This window comes from Schistocerca americana, chromosome 10, assembly GCF_021461395.2.
Source record: "Schistocerca americana isolate TAMUIC-IGC-003095 chromosome 10, iqSchAmer2.1, whole genome shotgun sequence".
NCBI classification, from domain to species: Eukaryota; Metazoa; Arthropoda; class Insecta; order Orthoptera; family Acrididae; genus Schistocerca; species Schistocerca americana.
In genome coordinates, this window is record NC_060128.1 from 109,830,835 (window position 1) to 109,847,101 (window position 16,267).

Here is a 16,267-nt window from a genome sequence, read left to right on the forward strand (position 1 = left end):
CTGTTTTATGAGGCCAGAATCATGCTACAGTGGCGTAAGGACTGGTGTGAACCTGGTGAACTTGTCTTTGCCACTGTGGGATGTCAGCTGTTTGCCTACAGACCACTGGCTTGTAATTTATGGGAGTTGCATGATTTGGGCCCACACATCTGGTACCACATAATCTGGAAACCTACTGTGGGCTTGTCAGATCCACTGTATGCGGAATATCTGTTGTGTTGCATTGCGAAGGTGAACCCATAAGCTACTAAGCAGGTGGTCATAATGTGTTGGCTCATCAGTGTATTTTTGATGATTGTACAGTCATCGAACAGTGCAGGCTTTCATCATCAGTGTTTATTTCATAGATTACATCTAATATTTTGAACTTAGGCCATGATGACAAGCATAATATTCTGCTTGAAATTTTTATGGAAATGGCAGTGAGAATTATGCACGATTACTGTGTAAAAAAAATTATAAAAAATATTATCTCTACCATTGTTGCCAAGCTGAGCTGAAGTGTGTCCTGAAGCCTCTGTGGAAGATGAATAAGTGCTGTTTTCTTTAATGCCAAGGACGACAACTAGTCCAGTATATGTTGTCCTCCTCGTTTTGAACTTATTATGTTTTTTATTTATTTATTTATTTTTATGTCCCTCCTGGTACATTGTAGTGCAATAATGAGTACAATCGGACAAAATTGTGCTTTCAGACAAACATATTTGTGATTTTTGTACTATGGTAAATGGCATGCTACTCCTAGGTTTTAGGACAGTCCAGACCTATTGTGTTCATGGATTTTAAGAGGACATCCATTAATTATGTGAGCTCAAAATGACTGAGAGGGGTCTGGCAAAATCTCACCAAATCTTATTTAAAGGGGGAGATGGGCACTGAGAATCTCATGTCAGTTTTTTAATTCAGAGAATATATGTCATTATAATGGATAACATTTTGTTTTACATAATAAATACTGAGCACAGACAATATTAATGTGCTGACTAATTTTTATTACCTCTCTGAACTGAACTAAATGCTTTACACATGTGCATGCCCAGGATTTCCCAGTTTGGAACAAATGCCGCACAAGTGTTAGATGTCATTCAGGGAGTTCTCTGCCTCTTTGGTCAAAATTGCTGTGTGCCAGTCAGTCAGTCATGATATTCTGTAACGCGTATGAAGCTGATGTCATAGTGTTCAGCTTTTACAATGTATATGTTAAGTGGCATGCTGACAAGCCAGAACTCCCGTACAAATAAGAAGTTGATTGTTTGTGGATGGAACCTTAGCTGAAGTTCACAGACAAGAATTCTCTTAGTGATCATATAGATATCGAGACTGAAAAGCTACGTAATCATACAGTTCAAAGGAAGGTACAACAAATGCTGTTTTTCAAATGCAAAGTAAGTAAAGGTTCAATTACATTTAACGTATACAATATTATAATAAAATGTCAGTTTTCAAAGATCCATCAAAACAGTTATTATTATTCTCGTGGAGCCTTTTTATCTGTCTGTGTGTCTGAACACTGCTCACGTTGGACTGTTGAAATAAAGTTTTTAATCACATGTTAAAAGCACTGTTTATTACACTTTATAAATACAACATAGTTTTTTTAAAGTGGAAAATCCAGGATGGAATAATGACTAATATTATGAAAAGAATAGTTGCTACTCACCATATAGTGGATATACTGAGTCACAGAAACGCACAAGAAAAAGACTGTCAAACACACACACACACACACACACACACACACACACACGAGACCACAGCCTCTGGTACCCAAGGCCAGTCTGCTCTCGACAGCCAGAGACTGTGGTCATGTGTGTGTGTGTGTGTGTGTGTGTGTGTGTGTGTGTGTGTGTGTGTCTAATTCTGAGGAAGGCCTGTTTGGCCAAAAGCTTTGTTGACAGTCTTTTTCTTGGTAAGTAGCAACTACCCTTCTCATAATATTGTTTTTGTTAAACTGTTTGTCAGTGTTAAAAATGAAATAACAATATCTCACCAAATCTCATTGAAGGGGGGAGGGATTTGTCTAAATTTTAAAGAAAATCCTTCACATAATTAATGGATGTCCTCTATGGTTAATGCTGTGTGTACATCTCACCATTAAACTCTTATTTTACTACTAGTCCACCTACACAATATCTTCCGTGTACAAGCATATTAATCTTGTAGGCTACAGTACAAGATAGGTCTCTAAATGTCCTGCAGAAGAAACAAGATCATATTGTGCTCAGATCTGGAGAAGAATGAAAATGTCATACTCTAAGATTATACAAACTCTTTTTCAAGATGAGTTACAGGAGAGAAATAATGTCTACAGACAAATGTATGATGCTACAGAGAAACTTAGGAAACAACTTTGGTAAAGAATGTGTACATATTGTCTGTAATGTTTATGCAGCTTTATTGTAGGCAGTTCGTAAACACATTGCAACAATGAATTTTAGAAAGGAGGGTGTAAAATACACTACTCCATAGGGGCATCACACACCCTAAATTTGACACTGGGCACTCTATTCAGACAAGCAAAACAGATGAACAAATACCTGGATTCCACATAAGACTTCCGTTCTCTGTTACGTAGAGCAGGACAAAATTTTGTTGCCCTGTGTAGTTTGCACACTTTGCACATGCCTAAATATGACTCTGACTGTGTCAGTACAATGAACTAACTCCAGCACCCACTTTGGATAGGCTATTCAATATTTGCCTACATTATGTCAAAATTACAATATTGTCCCTATTTTGCATCTACAAATAAGCACTTTGACTCTATTACGTATATGTCAGAGAATTTAGATAGCTAATTCCATAGACTGTAATAACACATCGTGTGGCAGAAGAAGATATGTTATCCAAAAAATTATGCCTGTGACTGAAATACTGGATGTTACCATTGAACTGTAATATTACTGTACTTAAATTAACCACAGTGTCACTGAATATTCACAAACAGAACATAGCGTTGCGCATTGTTTTATGTGTTATTTGGTGGCTTTATCCCTGCTATTTCAAGTGAATGTACAATGTAGACTACTAAATGTGTGTGTGATTTGTACTTGCACTGTGTAATGTTAGTAGTAGAATAACTTGTGCAGTTGAAGTAGGTTTGCTGTAGTAAATGTTTTGTTTGCCTAGCTTGTGTAGTAAAATTATAGTGGCAGTAATGCATTGATTACTGTACTTACAGAACAAAATACCTTACTTGTTTTGTATAATCAAACAATTGAAACTCCAGGTAGGAATATCAAAAATATAGAAATAGAGATTGCTATTACCATTTTTAATTGTATCTGTCAGCAATTTAATGTCTCATCATTACAGTAAGTAGCACTCTGTCTTTTCCTACATTGTTGATATTACTTGCATTGTAATGACACACAAGGAGAAGATCTTCAGAGTGAAACTACATCCAAATATTGATGGAAGAAATTGTGTGTTAAGTGACAAATACCTCCGTGTCTGAAGTTTCTGGTGCACATTGATGTAGTGCTCAATTCAGAGACAACCAGTTTCATATTCAGTATCTGATCAGCTAGGGAAGGAGAGCTGATGACCTTGGGATCTGTGATTGCAAGACTGTACACCAATATCTTGAGTTAAAATCCAAACCTCCCCACATTGTCTCTTGGAGGTAGAACATCTTGCACTGCTGATAGTACAAATACTCAACAGTTTTGTACACGAGGCAGGTACCCACTTGACACTTCACAATGGACCAGAAGGTGGCTATGACAAACCAGCTCCACAAGTACCCAAAAAACAAAGCAAGATTTCTACATTGTCCCCAACACTTGAGGGACTAGCTGTGACTAACTGACTTTGGATGTTAACTTGCAGCAAACAGACACACAGACAAAAACAGAAATGAAGGTCATGGCCGAAATTTTTAAGCACTTCCAAATAATTACATGTGTGAGCTAATGTGTTGGGTTTACTATAGTCTTCTTCAGCTGCGCATCAGGAAAGAAAACTAAGAATTTGGAATGATAAATGAAAAGAATACCAAGGGTCACCAGTAAAGCTGGGAAGAGGGAAGCAAGGTATTGAAATGAACTGTTAGATGGTTTTGAGACACTACCTGAAAATCTAGCAGATAACTCTGTGGAGAAAACTAATTTTCGTACCAACATTGAAAATGCAGCAATTATTTTAGTAGCAGACATTTGCGAAGTACATAAAGCTGTCGTCAGCTTGAAGGTTGGTTTGAATACCACCGTGTTTTACTAGGCATGATCCTATTGAAGTTGCTACGCCATTGTCTTTCTCTGACTTTTGAACTGATTTACCTATATAGTTATAGGGAGAACTGTGGTTTAGAGTGGGCTTTGAACCATGGAACAGCTGGGCATTTTTCACATTAACGAACATTGTCAGAGGTTAAAAAAATTGATATGTAACAAATAAAATTCTAGGACTGATTGTGAAATGATCTCCTTATCCTTAGGTCTTTTATCTGCTACTTCACAGAGCCATACTGGTTTAATAGACAGGATTAAACACTTAAACTACCTAGTGCGGAGAATGAAAGAAAGTGGGCCAGAAAACGTTCCACAGATGAAGGGGTGGAACTAAGAATATTTACAATAAAAATTGGGTATAAAGAGATGCAAAAATAATGCTGTACAGTATGGTAACGTAGCTGGAATGTGTCTGGGCAAACCGATACTGAGAACTGAATAGTAAATTAGACCGACTATAAGAGTTGGAGAAGAGAATTACAAAGAAAATTATAGTTAAAAAAGGGGGAGTGAGCATAGAAACCTGAAATTAAGGAGCAGTGAGAAAGAATAATAGGAGGAATAAGAGAAGTAAGAACCATGTGTTAGATATTTACGCAGAATAAACAAGAATAGGCTAACAAAAATCAAACAAGGAAAATTCAGGATGGAATGTAACAATATTGTGAAAAAGGAACGTTGATATTCACCATATAGTGGAGATGCTGAGTCGCAGATAGGCACATCAAAAAGACTATCACAAGTACAGCTTTTGGCCTAAAGCCTTCATCAAAATTGGATGACACGCACTCATGCAAATGTTACACAGGACTGCAGTCTCAGGCAACTGAGGCCACACTGTGAGCTGTAGCACCAGGACGTGATGGGAGTGGCGACTGGGTGGGGGAGGGATAGTAGGGTAGGAGTGGCGGATACTCACGTGCTGTTGGGGAGCGCATAGTATGATGAGGTGGAAGGAGGGTAGAGCAGCTATGTGCAATCAGGAGGTTAAGCGGAGGGCAGGGGGGAGAGGGGGGGGGGGGGGGGGAGAGATAGCGGAAAAAGGAGAGAAGTAAAAAGACTGGGTGCGATGCGATGGAGGAATGAGGGCTGTGTAGTTCTGAAATGGGAACAGAGAAGGGGCTGGATGGGAGAGGACAATGACTTAACAAAGGTTGAGGCCTCGAGGGTTACGGGAAGGTAGGATATATTGCAGGGAAAGTTCCCACCTGCACAATTCAGAAAAACTGGTATTGGTGGGAAGGATCCGTATGGCACAGGTTGTGAAGCAGTCATGTTTGGCAGTGTGCTCAGCAACAGGGTGGTCCACTTGTTTCTTGGCTACAGTTTGTCGGTGGCCATTCAAGCAGACAGACAGCTTGTTGGTTGTCATGCTCACATGGAATGCGTCCACAGCTCGTGGTCTAGTGGCTACTGTTGCTGTCTATGGATCGTGGGACCCCAGGTTCGATTCCCGGCCGGGTTGGGGATTTTCTCTGCCTGCGTACTGGGTGTTTGTGTTGCCCTTATCATTTCATTATCATCATCTTCATCATTTGTGACAGCATCGGGATTGGATTGCGAAAAAAATCGACTGTGCAAGAATTGGGACTTTGTATGAGAGTGCTGATGACCATGCAGTTGAATGCCCCACGAACCAATCATCATGATCATCATCATCACAGTCACATGGAATGCAGCACAGTGGTTGCAGCTTAGCTTGTAGATCACATGACTGGTTTCACAGGTAGCCTTGCCTTTGATGGAATAGGTGATGTTTGTGACTAGACTGGAGTAGGTGGCGGTGGGAGGATTCGTAGGACAGGTCTTGCATCTAGGTCTGTTACAGGGGTATGAGCTGTGGGGAAAGGGGTTGGGAGCAGGGGCTGCGTAGGGATGGACGACTATATTGTGTAGTTCGATGGACGGTGGAATACCACTGTGGAGGGTGGGAAGGACAGTGGGCAGGACATTTCTCATTTCAGGGCATGACGAGAGGTACTCAAAACCCTGGCAGAGAATGTAATTCAGCTGCTCCAGTCCTGGGTGATACTGAGTTATGAGGGGAATGCTCCTCTGTGGCCGGACAGTGGAACTGTGTGAGGTGGTGGGAGACTGGAAAGATAAGGCACGAGAAATATGTTTTTCTGTAAGATTGGTAGGATAATGACGGTTTGTGAAGGTTTCAGTGAGACCCTTGGTATATTTTGAGAGGGACTGCTCATCACTGCAGATGCGAAGACCACGAGTGGCTAGCCTGTATGGGAGGGACTTCTTGCTATGAAATGGGTGGCAGTTGTCAGAATGGAGGTATTGCTGGTGGTCAGTAGGTTTTATATGGATGGATCTACTGATGTAGCCATCTTTGAGGTGGAGGTCAGCATCTTGGAAGGCAGCTTGTTAGGTTGAATAGGGCGAGGTGAAGCAAATGGGGGAGAAATTGTTGATCTTCTGGAGGAATGTGCATGGGTTGTTCTCACCCTCAATCCAAATCGCAAAGATACCGTCAGTGAATCTGAACCAGGTGAGGGGACTCTGGGTGTTTAGGAAGGATTCCTCTAGACGGCCCATGACTAGGTTGGCATAGGATGGTGACATGCGGATGCCCATAGCCATACCTGTGGGGGCACCTAGGACACCCCATTGTGGTTGGTTACTGTGTCCTAACCCCTCTCCCGAGAGAATCTCTGCTCTCGTAGACCAATGCCTTCAACGTATTACCCAGAATCTACCCTCCTATATAAAAGATACCAACCATTTCATCCACCGATTCTCCACAGTTCCTGTCCTTTTACCATACGGTGCCCTGCTCGTCACTATTGATGCCACCTCCCTTTACGCTAATGTTCTTAATGCCCACGACCTTACCACTGTTGAACACTACCTTTCGCAACATCCGACAGATTCCAAACCAACAACCTCCTTCTTAGTCGCCATGACCAACTATATCTTCACCTACAATTACTTATCCTTTGAGGGCAATACCTACAAACAAATCTGAGGTATGGCCATGGGCACCCACATGGCACCATCCTATGCCAACCTATTCACCGGCCATCTAGAGAAATCCTATCTATGCAACCAGCATCCTAAACCCCTCACCTGACATTCCTCCAGAATCTCAACTACTACTCTCCCATTTACTTCACCTGGTCCTACTCAACCCAACAAGCCACCTTCATAAATGTTGACCTACACCTCAAAGATCAGTACCTCCTCCATATCAAACCTACTAACCACCAGCAATACCTCTACTTTTACAGCTGCACTTGTTCCATACCAAGAAGTCCCTTTCATACAGCCTAGCCACCCACGGTCATCTCATCTTCAGTGATGAGCGATCCATCTCGAAATATACTGAGGGTCTCAGTGAAGCCTTCACAAACTGTAATTATCCTCCCAGTCTTGTACAATAACAAATCTTCCATGCCTTATCTTTCCAGTCTCCCACCACCTCACAAAGCCCCACTGTCCAGCCACAGAGGAGCATTCCCTTCATAACTCAGTACCACTCCAGGACTGGAGCAACTGAATTACATTCTCCGCCAGGGTTTTGACTACCTCATGTCATGCCCTGAAATGAGAAATGTCCTGTCCACTATCCTTCCCACCCTTCCCACAGTGGTATTCCGCCATCCACCGAAACTACACAATATGCTCATCCATCCCTACACAACCCTGCTCCCAACACCTTATCTCATAGCTCATACCCCTGTAATATACCAAGATGGAAGACCAACTCCACTCCCATCAAAGGCAGGGCTACCTGTGAAGCCATTCATGTGATCTACAATCTAAGCTGCAACCCCTTTGCTGCATTCTATGTGGGCATGACAACCAACAAGCTGTCTGTCCGCATGAACAGCCACTGTGGCCAAGAAACAACTGATACACCCTGGTGCTGAGCATGCCAGCCAACATGATGTCCTTCATTTAAATGACTACTTCACAACCTGTGCCATCTGCATCCTTCCCACCAACACCAGCTTTTCTGAATTGCACAGGTGGGAACTTCCCCTGCAATATATCCTACATTCCCGTAACCCTCATGGTCTCAACCTCTTTTAGTCATTGTTCTCTCGCATCCAGCCCCTTTTCTGTTCCCATTCCAATGCTACACAGCCCTCATTCCTTCATCGCACCCAGTCTTTTCGGTTCTCTCCGTTTCCACTATCTCCCCCCCCCCCCCCCCCCTTTCCAACCTCTCGGTTGCCCTCCGTCTAACCTCCCAACTGCACATAGCTGCCCTACCCTCTTTCCTCCTCATCCCTGCGTGTTTGACAAGAGCACATCAGTGTCCACCACCCCTAACCTGCTATCCCTCCTCCTCCCCGACCCAGCCTTCTCCTTGCCCCCACCCAGTCGCCACTGGTGCTGCTGCTCACAGTGTGGCTACAGTTGCCTGAGACTACAGTCATGTGTGTGTGTCATGTCTGCATAAGTTTGTATATGTGTGTTTGTCATTTAATTTTGACAAAGGCCTTACTAGCCGAAAGCTATATTTGTGACAGTCATTTTGATATGGCCATCTGTGACTCAGCATCTCCGCTGAATGATGAGTAGCAACTTTCCTTTTCACAATATTGCTATAGGCTAACAAAACATATCTTATAGTGTCAATTGGACAAGAAATTGAACTTGAGACGCGAAAAGAGCTTTACAAATACAAAACATAGAATTTGAAGAAGAATCGGCAAAGGGAGATGTTCTTAGAAGGAAAAAGTTATAATTTAAAGTCTTCCAAAGTAGGAATTTGAAGAATAAAGCTGTAATGTGGTATGAAGAAAGAAAAAGACATGGTGGGATTATTTTAGAATACTGGACAAAAACAAAACAGTGTAGCAGAAGGAACTGAAATTTTCCAGGATGCTTAGCTGGAGTGAGAGGAAAGCCTCCAACTGTAAGTGTGTTTTTATGGTTTTGGAACTAGCCAAGGAGAAGTAACTGTTGCAATATCTAAATAGGACTGTTAGACAGGACTACAGAAATGGACACAAAGCATATGGAGCAACCTTGAATACTGAGTGATTTCTGTTCTTAATCCCTTATTAGTACTGTGTCTGTCAAATCTTTCTGTAGTTTTACCAGTTTTACCTCTTGTGCAAAAGCTACCATTTGTGTCATCTTAATAAGCAGAAACGTTTTTTTGTGTCGTAATTGATGTAACTCTCTGCCCAGCATACTTGCTCGCTGAAAGAAATTTGTATGTTATCGCATTATTGATGCAGCATGTAAGCTTTTAATATAAAAATGATGCTGTTGCAGTATGCTAGCTTGCCAGTTTTTTGTTTGTATTGTAATTCCAGTTGTAGTATGGCTAGTTTTATTTTGTGTAAATGTTGCATGAATAGAGTGTCCAGTATAAAACTGATTTGTGTTGCTGCATACATTTTCCTGTGTGCACTTTTTGCAACAATATAATAATTTTCTTGCTTGCGATTGTATACTTTTTCTTTGTTCTGTCTATCTTCATTGTAATGTGTGTTTATATTTGCATATTTTTGTGATGTAGATTTTTTTGTACCAAGTAAAACTTACCTTAACTCTCTTAGGATTTTCCAAAACATGCACACAGTGGCACAATAAGTGCTGAAATGTTACACTGGGCTCCTTTACCGACATTTAATTGTTGCTACACTGTAGTGGTCATTGCATTGGGCTAGCAATGTATGTTGATCTTGTACAAAGAAAAGAAACGTGTATGTTCACAGATGGGGTCTGACTCGTATAGGATAATCCCGGAAACATTGGCAAAATTTGAACTCAGAAAAATTATATTGCAGAAATCAACAAACAAGATATTGCACAGGCATACGTTGTCGTGCTTCAGTGATGGTTGTTATTTGTTGTGCCTGTATTTGTTGAACTGAGTTTTCATTGCCATCATAACTCTCAGGCTGAAGCAATGAATTAAAATTTGTTGTACCAGTGTCATGATTCATACCCTGGGCTCCTGTTTACTAGGCTTACACGCAATGGTAGTACATCGCCTTAAGTGAGAGAGCTGTGTTTGCATTGTGACGTTGGTACAAGTTTTAATTCATTGCTTCAGCCTACATCATTGCTGTAGATAAAGGTGAGACTAAATATGTCTCAGGAACATCAACTGCATTCAATTCTTTTATTTCTCACATGATCCAGTAGTATTGCACCATTGTTAGCAGGTGTCACCTTATTCTACTGAAAACAAAATTATGGATGAAAACACTCATATCTTGGTATTACAGTTATAAGATTCAGGAAGCTGTTTCAAGAAAATATGTATACCTGAGCTTCAAATTTTGTTGTTGATGTTAACTAAAGTGAAATCCACTAATGATGTTGTAACTAAAACAAGTGTGGTAGGCAGAGAAAACATGGAATTGTGTTTTGCTCGTGGCAGAATACTGGAAATATGTTTATTTTTCAAGAAAAGTGGATATATACAGTGATTTTCGCAGAAGCAACTCGTATCAAGATAAAAGGTGGATTTATTGAAATGATTGCACTTTCTTAAAGTCAGTTTTTCATTTCCTTCCCACTTTCATTTCTTTACGACACGCGAAAGCATTGCGTGGTGTGCAACAAACAACCAGTTAGTGGTCAGTTGAGAATGCAGCTGGAAAGTTAAGTCATTGCTTTCAGCATGTGCTTTTAGTCTGATGACCAATGGTTGGCCAAGAAAAGTTATATAATGTGAAATCCTTTTCAGATTATGTTCTAAGAGAATAAAAGAAGACAATCCTGCTTCTCCGTTACGAATGTAATTTTTTCCAGTTCCTTCTTCATTTCAGCTCTGTGCAAAAATATAGGAATTGTAAATGGCTATTGTCAGACACCCCTTTTGTGTGCATGTACAATAAATTTTGTGCTCTCGAAGATATTTTTGAAAATTTAGTGGTTCAGTGCTTCTTGCCATACTGTAACAAGTGAATGTTATAACAGCTTTATTCCAGGAATTTATACGCATTGCTTTTCCTGTATGTGTTTGCTTGCTATTTATGTAGTTTGTCTGACACGTTGTTGTTGTTCCAGTGTGCATTAGCTTGCTGTCTGTGTAGATTGCCTGACACGTTGTCGTTGTTTGTTTTGCTCGTGGTGCTTCCCTTCCTCACCCGCACGACCCGTAGACCCGCGCACTGTTCAGGCACTGCAGCAGCAGCAGCGCGAGCAGCGGCTGGCCAACGGGCTGAGTGTCGGTGATAACCCAGGTTTCGAGGGCTGGCTGGAGGACTCTGGGGACATCACGGAGAAGGAGAACCTGCCGGTGAAGCAGGTGCGCTTCGGGGATACCGGCGGCCCGCTCGACGACAAAGAGGGGCGCTACCGCCTGGGCTCACTCCGCTGTGAGGGAGACGGTAAGTTCTTCAAATTAAATGCTGGGTGCATATTGAAAGTATTGCTATTTATTAGTTATTACTCGTACTTGTGCTGACGAATTGGGATTACTTGTTCATTTAAGGTTACTTCGACTGTTTCGTGTATTGAGACGCAGGCAGTATGACTTTCGCTTGTGAAATGTGTTCGGGTGGCTGGTCGTCATGTGATGGGCCCTGAGCACATACGTATTGAGTTCCGCAAGTATTTCAGCTTGAGGGCAGTCTGCAAAATTTTTCTTTGCATCTCATCTCGCTAGTCTGCAGCAACACAGTGAAAACGTTGACAGCTCCCACAAGAGCAGCCTTTTATGCCATGCCGAGTTTTGTTTCCTAAAGTGCCAGGAAGTTCTACGTCAGTGTACAAAATATTTACCATTTGAAGGATTGATAAGTTTTGAAGCTAGTATATTATCACTTAAAATGGAAAAAAAATGTATTTTCACCCATGGATAATAGTGTATTTTCACCCAGAAAAAGGTGTATTTTCCCTTGCGATACAGCGTATCCACAAATCCGGAAGAAATCTGTTCCCTCCTCCCCTCCAGCATATACACCCTAGTACATTCCTTCCACAATTCATTTGCGTTGAGACCGGAACTAAAATGCTTCAAAACTGGTCAGTGAAGTAACATATTGAGGCTACTACATGTTCGAATTTCTTTTCCTTCTGCAATGATAATTGCAGCTGAAGTCCAACTACATTTGACCACAATATGAAAAATCGTCAAGGTAATAGATCATTGTTGAAGAATGTTGTGACAACTTCACATGAAGTAAATCCCAGAGAAGCAAAGCTTCAGCTGATTCTTTAAGTGTTCTGATAAACACAGATGCACATCTTAAGAGTAGCCTCGATGTCTTCAAGACATCTCATCGTGTCAGTCATCACTATTGTGGTATTATTTGAGATTGGCATGCTTTCCGGTAGTAGCAGTGCTATGAATAGACATATTCATTCTGTTCTGTTTAATCAGAGAAGGAAACTACCAGGTGGTTGTTGTTGTTTTGTATATACATAGACAAAGCTCACTGGCTAAGCGGAATTCACCTTGAATCACGCACATAGCGTCTTAGCTGGTCTTGATTTCTCACAAAGTCATCAGCTGATTTTAATATGCCACATACTGAAAGGGAGAAGAGGAAAAATGGTTGGAGAAAATGGGCTAGGAGAAAAGAATAAAAAGTGAACCCACCTGGTAGAATTTTGCACAGACCACAATTTAATTATTGTTTGTACTCGGTTTAAAAATTATGAGAGATGTTTTGTGTACATGGAAAAGACATGGAGTCACCGGTAGGCTTTAAATAGGTATTATATAATGGTAAGACAGAGGTTTCAAAAGCAGATTTCAAATTGCAAAACATTTCCAAAACATGGCCATAATTTATTGGTTATGAGGTGTGTATCAGAACTGAAGTAATTGGAGAAAGATAGCAAGTTAAGGAGATGGGATCTGGAAAAATTGAAATAACCAGAAGTTGTTGAGAGTTTCAAAGGTAGCATTAGGCAGTGATTGACTGAAGCAGCTGTAAGTAACACAGTAGATGATGAATGAGACATTGAATGAAATGGATAGTGTCTTGAAAAGATTTTGTAACATTAAGATCAACAAAAGTAATGCAAGGGTAATGGAATGTAGTCAAATTAAAGCAGGCGATGCTGACAGAGTTAGATTAAGAAATGAGACACTAAAAGTGGAAGATGGCTTTTGCTGTTTGGGTGCCAAAATAACTGACAGTGGGTGCAATAGAGACAATATTCGTGAAACGCGGGCTTCGCATAGCGTGAAAAGCTTTTCTGAAGAAAGGGATTTGTTAAAATCTAACTTAATTTTAACCATCTTGGGGCTGAAGCTCTTTTGTCTGTGTTTGCTTTAGCAATAACACATGTTTTTGGGTGGGGTCCACCTTTAGCAAGTTGTTTGGGACAACAAACAAAATTGTGTTTTGCTATAGGCGGACTCAACCCAAAAACATATGTTGTTATAATTTTAACCATTAGGAAGACTTTTCAGGATGTACCTGTCTGCAGTTTAGTGTTGTATGAAAGTGAAACATGGACATAGGCAGTAGAGAATAGGAGCTTTCAAAATATGACGCTACGAAAGAATGCTGGTGGCTTGATAGATAGATCAACTAACAGAGAGGAAACAAACAGTATTGGGGAGAAAAGAAATTTGTGGCGCAGCTTGACTGGGACACGTCCTGAGGCACAAATGAATTGTCAGTTACATAATGGAGGAAAGGGTAGGGTAAAAATTGTAGAGAGAGGCCAAGGGATATTTATTGGGTGAACAGGTTCAACTTTATGTGGGTTTTAGTAGTTGCTCAGAGATGACTGGGCTCGTATAGGGTGGACTAGCATGAAGAGTTGCATCAAACAGGTCTTCGAACCAAAGATCACAGCACACGACTGGATAGTAATTTGCCCAGCTCAGCAGAGGCCCTCCCAGTGTCGGCTCACACTAAGAGCACTAGAGGCTAGAAAAACAACTCTTAATATTGAAGGTTATTCACATTAGAAAACAAGGTGTCACCATTTCATCCGTACTCCAGCTTCCTTCCTTCCCACTGTAGTTCCACGAGACGAGCATGGTGAGCCTCGGAACAATTGGGTTACAGTCACTTTCTGCTTGTTGATGCATTCTCTTTTCCTGAGATGTACAGGAGTGTGAAAGTGTTCGTGCACTAGCAAGTAACTTTCACAGTTAATTTCTGCGAGCACTTGCTCAGCTATTTATGTTGGAACAAAAACTTGTGCAAGTTTACTTCTGCAAGTTGCTTGGATAAGCTAGTTTCAGCAATCTGCTGCAACTATTTACATAGTGTTGCCACTAGAGACGTCTCATGAGATCCATAAGAGGAAGTTTAGTGTCGTGCAAAAAATGGGAGTAGCTGCCATCATTGTTGCATCATCATCATCATCATCATCATCATCATTATTATTATTATTATTATTATTGAAGAAAAGTTGTGATGTAAATCAAAAATTTAAGAAAAAATGTTTGGGTGAAGAAATGAATACAGAGGTGTACATATTTATCAAGAAACACTGCTGAATTAATTAACATCAGAGAACTTTGCTCAAATTAAAAACTTTATGAGAAAATCATACTCAATTTTAGAAAATCTCTTGTCTGTTGTACAATAAAATATTCAAAACCAGGGCAATATAGGGAATTGTGTAACTTGTCTTCATTTCTTTTTTGAAAACTACTGCAAATTTATGTTAATAATTAGGTACCATATTGAGAATGCACTTCATCTGTGTGTCCTGCTTTCTTGTACTGTCAGTAATGTGTCAAAAATGGGTGTGTGTGTGGGGGGGGGGGGGGGGGGGGGGGATGTATTTTTGTGTGAGTGTGAGTGAGAGAGAGAGAGAGAGAGAGAGAGAGAGAGAGAACATAATTGTTGTGGATTCTCTGAATAGAGATTTACACACACACACACACACACACACACACACACACACATTGTTATGTCAGCAAATATGCTTCAAAACTTACTTTGTGTACATAGCTTAGAAGAAAATTGTCAAGTAGGTTTGGTTAAAACTGATTTACATCCTGTTTGTGGGCAGAAGGGAGCCAACTTTGTTATTGTAAGTAAGCGAGATTTTTTTTTATATGCCACAAATCTCTTTGTCTTAATGATTTGACAGCCAGTGTAAAAATACGTGCAAAAAAAAACAAAAAAAAAAAAAGAAAGGAACAGATGAAAAACGGCTAAATCCATCGCAATATTACAAGGTTTACTGAAAAACCCTTGATGTAGGTTTCGATGTCTTTAAAATGTCTCCTTCAGAAGGATTTGTGATTAACACAGGTGAATTTATGTTTATGGAAGTAGTTTAAATATGTAGCCATAGGGCACAAATGAATATCAAGTTCATCTCTTAGTAAAACTGCAAAATTTTGTGCTATCAGTCATTGGGAAGTACTTCACAAACACAAAAGTTGCAATTTTGAGGTACTTTATGATGACAGTGAGCATGGTATATGATGGTTTTATTGTTATGGAGATGAATTTGATCTTCATTTGTGCCCTATGGCTTAATATTTAATGTACTTTCATAAACGTCATGTTACCAGTGTTAATCATTGATCCTTGTGAAAAAGACGTTTCTAAAGACGTTGAAAACATATGTAGAGCATTTTCAGTAAACCTAGTGCTATTGAAACTGATTTGGCTGTTTTCTCACCTTTTCCTTCAGAAAGTTTCTGCATCCAGCCATGTTCAAGATTTTAAAAAACAGAAATAGGAAATGAATATATATCAAACTAGGAGAGTGGACTTGTCAGCTCAAATTATCTGAACTAAAATGCTTCTCTTGCAGATCTATTTGACAATGTGGTCACTTTCCGTATATCTGATGCCACTATTAATCTGCCAAAATTTGATATGGGGCACAGTGGTGACATATACTTTGAGTTCAAGACGACAGTAGAGAATGCTGTTATCATCCACAGCAGGGGACCGACAGATTACATCAAGGTTTCAATCATTGGTGAGTTACAAACTCCAACATGGAAGTTTACAATAGTTAAATGTTGTTTAAAAAATAAAAACAAAATGCACAATGATTGACTAACAACACTTTTGCGACGTAGATTTGATTTACACATTTAAATTGTACTAAACATGTTAATTTGTGGTTATTTAAACGTTAAAAATTGAAATGAGATGTCCCGTCATTTT

The 16,267-nt window shown here is 40.2% G+C and overlaps 1 protein-coding gene across 2 annotated transcripts in view; it reads left to right on the forward strand.

Annotated features, from left to right (window-relative positions):
- Positions 1-16,267, forward strand: part of LOC124552683 (neurexin-4) — a 174,111-nt gene that overhangs the window by 123,287 nt on the left and 34,557 nt on the right. Inside the window, exons 15-16 of one of the 2 annotated variants that reach the window (XM_047127004.1) lie at positions 11,321-11,548; positions 15,906-16,076. In XM_047127004.1, coding sequence (XP_046982960.1) covers positions 11,321-11,548; positions 15,906-16,076 — 399 coding nt within the window. The remainder of the gene's footprint in view (positions 1-11,320; positions 11,549-15,905; positions 16,077-16,267) is intronic. The other variant, XM_047127005.1, reaches the window with a different exon arrangement.